At 42.4% G+C, this 8,578-nt stretch overlaps 1 protein-coding gene across 4 annotated transcripts in view; it reads left to right on the top strand.

The window, feature by feature from the left end:
* Positions 1 to 4,358: 4,358 nt before the first annotated feature.
* Positions 4,359 to 8,578, top strand: part of CNOT10 (CCR4-NOT transcription complex subunit 10) — a 73,127-nt gene continuing 68,907 nt past the window's right edge. For 2 of the 4 annotated variants that reach the window (XR_011647819.1, XM_004471115.3), the window contains exon 1: positions 4,359 to 4,651. Coding sequence is in view for 3 of the 4 variants with exons in the window: in XM_004471115.3 (XP_004471172.1) it covers positions 4,630 to 4,651 (22 nt within the window). In the remaining variant the exon portion in view is untranslated. The remainder of the gene's footprint in view (positions 4,652 to 8,578) is intronic. The other 2 variants (XM_058290752.2, XM_004471114.3) reach the window with 2 other exon arrangements.

Genomic DNA, 8,578 nt, shown 5'->3' with positions numbered 1-8,578 from the left:
ATGATCATTTATGTAAGTCATTTTGATAGCAGGTACTGTCTTTAGAGTTTTATTAACAACCTAGTTTATTTTCCAAGTGTCATACTTTCCCAGCTGCTATGATAAAAACCGCACAACGGGGTGGCTTAAGCAGCAGGAGTTTATTGGCTCACAGCCTTGAAGCTGGAAGTCCAAAATTGAGGTGTCAGCCAGGCGATGCATTCTCCCCAAGAACTGTAACATTCCAGAGCTGGCTTCCAGTGATCCCCGAGGTTCCGTGGCTTGTGTCACTGCCCCCGCCCCCCGTACACATGGCAATGGCCTCTCCTTTTCTTCCAGTTTCCATTGGCTTCTGGCTCCTCCCCATAGCTCTCTCTCTATGGGGCTTCTAGTAATAGCTTAAGACCATCCTGATTCAGAGTCACATCTTAACTAAAAATAGCATCTTCACAAGGCCCTGTTTACAATGAGTTCACACTCACACAGAGGGATTAAGTACATGTTTTTTCTGGGGTGTATAACGTACTTTTTAAAAAAAAGATTTATTTTACTTATATTATTTCTTCCCCCCGCCCCTCATCTTTTAAGCTTGCTTTCTGCTCTCTGTGTGTTTGTTGTCTGCTCATCTTCTTTTTTGGAAGGCATCAGGAAATGAACCTGGGACCTCCCGTGTGAGAGGGAGGCGCCTCATGGCTTGAGTTGCCTGTACTCCTGCTTATTGTGTCTCTCATTGTGTTTCCTTGTTGTGTCTCTTTGTTGCATCATCTTACCATGCCAGCCCATCACATCAGTTCCCTGTCTTCTTGGAGAACCCAGGAACTCAACCTGGGACCTCCCGTGTGGTAGGCTGGCGCCCAACTGTTTGTGTCATATCTGCTTCCCCATAAGTTACTTTTGTAAGACATCAGATGTTCAAAAAGTGCATCTGAACTTAATACTGCAGTGTCCCTTGATAAAGAGTCAGACTAAAACTGGCAATTGTCCAGCTTGATGATAGTGAGTGGTCAGTGGTAAATCATCCTCTACTGAATCACTTTTTTTTTTTTTTGCCAAGTCCTAACGTGATAGGCTTAAGTCAAGAGTGAGATTATAATTTAACTAGGATTTGATGTAAAGAAATCCCTTCCCCTATTCACCAAAGGGATATTGCAGTTGTGTTACACACACAAAAGGCACACAATGAAGAGCAGAGCTTATCCCTAAGGTTTTATGCATACTAGCTCCCCAGTAAATGATAATTTAACAAGAAAATTAGCCATGTCATACGTTCAGAATGGTCATGGCAAAGAATCATTTTGCATTTCTGCAAATAAAATTGTTTTCCACTCTAAGCTGGAGGCAAGTGTAACTTTTTTGGTAATAAAGTTTTTATTTTTATGTGTCATTTATATAAACGTGTATTAGTGTAGAAATCTTCTGGTGGTGTAAAAACTTTGAATTGCACACATTTCAGTACCCAATAGCCTGTATGTTATTCATTTGTTTTTTTTTAATGTTATCTTAATAAACCATTTTAGTATGTTGTATATCAGTTACTGGGATAGCTGGAATATAAAGTGTTATTTAAAATGTGTTAATAAATACTCACTGGACTACATGTAAATGTGTTTTACTGGTTATTGAAACTTACTGACAAAATGAGCATGGGGTGACAAGAATTAGTTCTTGGGTGCTTAATGAAACTCTCTGCCACTGATTCTACATATTACCCTGTGGTTTTTAAAAGTACATCTCCCTCAAATCTTAGCGTTAAGCCCGAGGGCTATGCAAAACATTTATATTTCATCCTAACATGATAAATATTATTGCAGTAAATGGGTAAACTAAATGCAGCCTTTGGTAAAACTGAATCTCCATGTGATCATTGGTGCTGGCATCTTCCAGTGCCAAGGAGTTAAATGATCCCATCAAAGATGGCATTGTTATGCCTATTGGCACTTTATGTCATAACATTTTTTAGGGACACTGTCAAGGTGTTTAAATTATTATGTTGGGGTTTTAGGAAATTTGTTTGACTTAAACAGAACTTGATTGTTTTTGTTGAAAGAGAAATACTTTTGTGAGTTCACAAATGTGTTCTTAAAACATTAAAATATTGTGGAGCTGTGGGTTTCCAAGGCTATTTGGCATTCCTAGTTTGGGGACGTGGGAGGAAAAAACTGACGATATGAAGAAATCGTGAAGAATTGAGGGTTATTCTTAAAGAAGGATAATGTAAACAGGTGGTGATATATACATATTCAAGTGAAATTACTTGACACTGTTCATTTGAATGACTTTTAATTCAAGCCATTATAATTTTAAAATTAAATATCATTTGCACTGTTCTATAACGGGTGCACTTTTTGAACAATATAATCAGAGCCAAATATGCATGTAGTGATTAGTGATGTGAACAATAAATTCTAAGAAGAAATACTAATTGTGGTACTTTCAAACTTAAAATTTTTGCAAAAAACTTTTCGCAGAAAGGCCGAACTATTTCAACAGTGGTCACACCATTTTACAATGTATGAGGGTTCCAATTTCTCTGCATTGCTGTCATCACTAGTTATTTTCAGCTTTTAAAATAATATACATCCTAGAGGGTGTGAATTCTTATCTTGTGGTTTTGACTTACATTTCCCTAATGGCTAATATATTCTGAATATTAAATCCTTATCAGATATATGATTTGAAACTATTTTCTCTTATTGTGTGTGTTGTCTTTTCACTTTCTTGATAATGTCCTTTGATGCACAAAAGTTTTAATTTTGATGAAGTCTAATTTATTTATTGTTTCTTTGGTTGCTTATACTTTTGGTGGCATATCTAAGACTCCATTGGCAAATACAAGGTTCTGAAGATTTCCCTCTGTGTTTTTTTCTCAGAGTTTTATGGTTTTAGCTTTTCTGTTTGGGTCATTGATCCGTTTTGAGTTAATTTTTGTATATGATACGAGGCAGGGGTTCAACCTCATTCTTTTGCATGTCGTTGAGCACCATTTGTTGAAGAGACAATTCTTCTTCCACTGAGTGTACTTCGAACTCTTGCTGAAAGTCAGTTGGCTAGGTATGTGAAAGTTTATTTATGGATTCTCAATTCTATTCATTGGTATAGTAGCATGTACTTTTGATATGATATGATGAAAGAGATGTGTAATCTCTGTAGACTTCCTCCTAAAAATCTATAATCTCAGTCAAACCATAAGAAAAACATTGGATAAAGTCAAATTGATATATTTTTCTGTAACATTTACGTAATCTAAGTATCTTTAAAAAATTAAAAAGTATATTAAAACAATCAAATTGAGGGACAGTCTTCAAAAAATCTGACTAGTACTCTTCAAAACAATCGGGGTCATCAAGCCCAAGTGTAATGGTTAAGTTCATGTGTCAGCTTGGCTAGGTTATGTGAGTATATTTCATAGATTTAAATCATCATTAAGTGGATTGCATCTATGGCTGATTTCATCTATAACCAACAAAGGAGATTGCCTTCAGCAGCGAGAGAAGTCTCATGTAATCAGTTGAAGGCCTTCAAGGGAGACCTGATGATTTCAGCAGCCAGAAAGAAAAAATTTCCATCTCTGTTTCAGACAGACAGCTTTTCCTGGGGAGTTTATTAATAACCTTCATCAGAGTTCCCAGCTTGTAGCCTGCCCTATGGAATTTGGACTTTCCCTTCCCCAGTCATGTGAGCCAATTCCTAGAATAAATCTTGCAATAGATACATTATTGTATATGTGTGTGTATATATATATCCTGTTAGTTCTATCCTATTTCCCTGGGGAACCTAGACTGATGATTATAGCCAAGAATAGCTTAAGACATGAAGAATAAATGAAATGTGGGATTCTGGAATAGAAAATGGACACTGGGGGGGGGGGGGGGGGGCGGGGCGAGAAATGGTGAACCCTGAGTGAAGTTCCGCGATAAAGGTGTCAGAGTAGTTTGATGGAGAGCTAAGAAGCTAACAGTAGGGGATACTAGGTGAGCAGCACACAGGAATTCTATGGCCGATATTTACAAACTTTTTGTAAAATTAAAACTAAAGGGTTGTGAGAAATAAATGAGTCAGTACAGGTCTAGCGCAAGGCTCGGTGCTTGGCACATAAACGTCAAGTGTGGTTACTGTGATTTCCCACAAAACGAGAAACGAAGGCGCTGACTTCGGGAGTCTGAGCAGGGATATGCAAGGGACACTCTTCCCGGGCCGCCTCACGACCCACCCAGCACAGCTCGCCAGGCCCCGGAATCGCGCCTGTGCGCACGTCCAGCCGGGCGCGCGTGCACGCAGCGTCGGGGGCGGAGCTCTAAGGGGACGTCAGCGTGGGGCGGGTCTAGGCCACAGTTCCCACGCCGGCGCCTCCAGGTCCGCCGGCCGCGGCCACCGGAAGTAGTGTTTCCCGGGGCGCGGCGGACCGGAAGCGGCGTATGGCGGGAGGCTGTGGCGCCGCCCCGGCCGAGACGCTGCTGCTGTTGCTAGACGACGCGAACTGACCCTCGTCACTTCCTTAACCTGCCGTCTTCCCCTTCCCTAGGCCGGAACCTAGGGGACCGGAGCCGGGTGGGCACAGAATCGCCGTCCCAGGTGCGGAACAGCGGCCGGCGCCGCGGCGGGAGCCCGGGACGCGCCACCTGCGGGAAGACCCCGAGCCGAGGCGGGAAGATGGCTGCGGACAAGGCGGCAGGTGAGGCGGCGGGCCACGCGGGGTCCCGCAGACCCTGAGCGATGAGGCGGCGTGGCCCCGCGGTGGGGACGCAGGGGCCACCTTAACTTGGGCGTGCATTTTTCTCTCTCATCCCCTCCTTTAGCAGTCGCTGGCGTGAATCTTGAGCCTCAGGTCCGGTCGTTTTTCACTCAAGTGCAGCATGAAATCGCCACCGATCGCCTTTGCCCCGCTTTTCGGATATCTCTGACCTAAACCTTAAATTTATTTTACAGCTTCGTAGACTTTCCGGCCTCCCAGGGGGAAAGGCAGGCGAAGGGAGGGTCACTCCGGAGCACACGGCTGCCTTAATGTCCTATCAAGGCGGGACTCACCTGGGCTGCTCCGGTCCCATCAGAGCAGCCTGGTCAGCGACCTCCTGTAGGAACAACTTTGTAAAAACAACTTAAATGTCATAAAAGTACAGAGTCTCACTGTGTTCTGTGCTTTCTCCTGTCTTGCATTTAGGATCTGTTTTCCTCCGATTCCTCAATATTGAGTAGTGAATATTGATTAATTTCTTTATGGATCGTTGCCTCCGTTCCTAGTATCTTCCCCGTTAAGGAAAACCACATCCTACACTGTTTACCTCTGGAAAGGCCTGGCATATATGTTACCTGCAAGAACATATGTTAATGTTCTTTGTGGCATAGTTGTTCATTGGAAGGAACTTAAGTGACAGGACGTAGAAGTGGTTGACACATACATTTTTGCAGTGACCCTTAATACATTTTTTTTTTCCTTTAATCTCAGTGTGCCGTAGATTTAGTAGGTCCTGATCTCAGTAACTGACAGGTGAACTTTGATTCGAAATTAAAGGGAGCCAGTCCTAATACAGGTACAGATGAATAAGATTGTCCGAATATTTTTTCAGACACTGTCTCCTGCTAAGAAGAAAAACAGAGAAAGGGGTTAGAAAATGAGAATGATAGTGTGTGCTTAGTCAGGTCCCTGGTGAGGGAACCTTTGAACAGAAACCTGAATGAAATGAAGGAGAGCGGTATGGAAAAGAGAAGCGACAGTGGCCTGGAAGAGTGTTCCAAGCAGGGAACAAGCATGGCCTGTCCAAGGCTGGACAAGGAGACAGACCAGTATCCTTCCTTATTTAAGACAGTGTCTCCGTTCCCCAGGTTTACTGTTCCTCCTTGTCCGTACCATTACACTTGCCTGGAGTGATCTCTTCAGGTTGGAAACCCATTCAGTTTTCTAGTCCTGCTTCAGCCATAAAGCCTTCCTCTACTTGTTCATTTGTTCATTCACAGACATTAAGTGTCAGGTGCTGCTTCAGATGTTGAAGAAGTAGGTCTGGCATTCTTCCTGCCTTTGAGGACCAGTCTGTTAGCGGAGAGAGACCTTAGTTGCACTCTCCTTTGGTAAGAGGTGCATAGTATGTATAGTGGAAGTATAAGATCTAGAGTGATTTGGGGGCGGTTCCTTTTGTTGGCATATGTTTATAGGTCATGTGGTAGGAAGCATTTTTCCTCTCTAGATAGTAAGGTAGAATTTGTGTAATGTTGAGGAGTATTTGGTATGGATTCCTTGAACCTCTCTGCCCCTCCTCTCCATCCCCATCTTAACTTCTGTGGGTCTGGCCTTTATCTCTTAATGTGGTCTCCAGGTAGCCTTCTGAGTGGTTTACTGTCCTCAGTGTTTGTCTTTTCCTATCCAGTGCATCCTCCTCACTGTTGCCCTTTCATTTTATTTCACAAACTTTCAAAGACTCTACCATCACTTGGGCATCAAGTCGGCATTCCTTAATGCTACTTCACAATCCATTTCCAGCTGATGTTTCTATACCAGCACACCCAGCTCCTCACACCAAAAATGACTTCTTGGAATTTAAGAGTCTTCTTTTGAGCTTCTGAGCTGCTATGCCCTTTTTTCTCTTATCCATCTGGTGACCCCTCTTCTCTTTCAAAATCTAGTTTATACACTGCTTCCTCTGTCAGCTTCCGAGGTTGGAATCCTTGTCATAGAGGGTCTTGTGTGCTTGCTCTTCCTTAGGGAAGGAGACCAGTGAAAGGACTTCAGAAGGTTAAGTGACCAATCAAACAGACTGTATTAGAGGGTGGATTTAAGCTAAACAAAACTGGAAGCCCAGAGACCAGCTTTCAGTAAAAATCAGTGCTCTGCCAGGCACTTCTTTAGACACTGGGCAGGGAACAAGACAGAAAAAGTCTCTTTTATCATGGCACTTGTAATGAAGTATGAAAGACAGAGAAACCTGTAAACAAAATGAAAAATAAATATGCTTTCAGGTTGTGATAAATACTACAAGGAAAGTAAAACTGGGTAAGAGGATAGAGGATACGAGAGGGCAAAGGTCTTGTTTTGTGTAGATTGGTCAGAGAAGGTCTCAGAGTTGACATGTGAATAGAGACTCAAAAAATAAAGAGCCAGCCATGGGGTTGGGGGAGTGATGATCCAGGTAGAAAGAATAAAAATATACAGACCCCTTAGTTGGAAAATGAGCTTTTCTTGTTTGAAGAGCATCAAGAAGACCACTTGAATAGAAGCTCCTCAAGGACAGGGATTGTCTTTTGTTTTAGTCATGATTCTCTGCATTGCTTAGAACAATGCCAGGCATATAGCAGAACTCAATACATACGTGAGCAAAGGGAGCATGGCAAGAGATCAAGTCAGTTGTGGCAGGAGCCAGCTCCTGTTAGGCCTTGTGGAGCATGGAAGAAGTCTGAATTTATTCCAGCTAATGGGAAAGACACTGGGGTTTTCAGTAGGGGCATGGTGAGAGCTGATTTATGTTTTACCTGGGCCAGGTGAGAAATGATGAAGAGTTGGGAGGCTGGGCTTTGATGTTAGGCAGCCTAAGTTCATCCTAGTACTAGCACTTAGTATTTGTGTGTCGGTGGGCAAATTTTAAGAAACCTTTTTTTAAATCTCAACTTTTCCTATATGCAGAACGATAATTAAGATAATATCTACCTCACAGGGCTGGTAAAGGGTTAGATGAGATGATTTCAAGCCATGATTTAAAAAAAAAAAAAACCTGGCTCTTATTATTATATTAGCATAGTGATAAGATAGAGGAGAGAAGTGAATTGGAGAAATGTTTAGGGAATAAAATCGGTAGAATTTGGTGATTGATTGAATATATTAGGTGAGCAGAAAGTCTTGCTCCTTAGGAAAGTTTCTTAGTTGAGCCTCAGTTTTTTCTGTTTGTAAAATGGAGGAAAAGCTAACAGCTTTCTCATTTCTTCCTACTATTAATAGTTTTAAGTTTATTTACCTCATAGGATGTAGTTTGTGAGGATCAATATAGGTAGGGTGTATGTCTTAGTCCAGGTCCTCTGGGGAATAGAGCCTGACTGAGGCACTAATTTCTCATTTGAAAGGTGTGTAAGCCCAGGGTGTGGAGAGTGAGGTAGAGAAGGAAGGAAGGCAAAGGAAGATGCAAAGCATTATATCTGGCTGCTGCTTCACCTTGAGCTGTGGTGAAGAGACATTGCAGGCCACTCACTTGGGGGATTTTTCCAAAAGTGTTGTGAGAAGAAACTCCACTTTGGAATAGTCCATAGGGGAGAGAAAGGAAGGATGAGTCTTCCCTGTTCCTGTTTCCAGTGGGTCAAGGCTCATCCCATGGAGAGCTGATGTACCTGTGTCTCTGAGTTGCATGACTTCTTTGTGATAGATCAGCCTGCGGTATCTAAACAAATGTGGGGGGGGGGAGGTTGGAGGTGCGGAGTATCCCAGTGTGGGTGGGGTACCACCCAAAGACAAAGATTGAAGGAGGAGTGGAAAGCTCACAAGAGTTGTGTCCCGCATATAAAAGTGCTTGAAACAGTATCATAGTTGACTGAAGAAATACTAGCAGTATTTTGTAATCATTTATTTTGACTTCACTTTTTAGGCCTTTTTGATGAAAGGGAGAAGGGCCTAGAGTAGGACAGC

This window comes from Dasypus novemcinctus, chromosome 31 (assembly GCF_030445035.2).
Source record: "Dasypus novemcinctus isolate mDasNov1 chromosome 31, mDasNov1.1.hap2, whole genome shotgun sequence".
In the NCBI taxonomy this organism is placed as follows: domain Eukaryota; kingdom Metazoa; phylum Chordata; class Mammalia; order Cingulata; family Dasypodidae; genus Dasypus; species Dasypus novemcinctus.
Note: the sequence above shows the minus strand (reverse complement) of the source record. Positions and strands in the feature narration are given on the sequence as shown.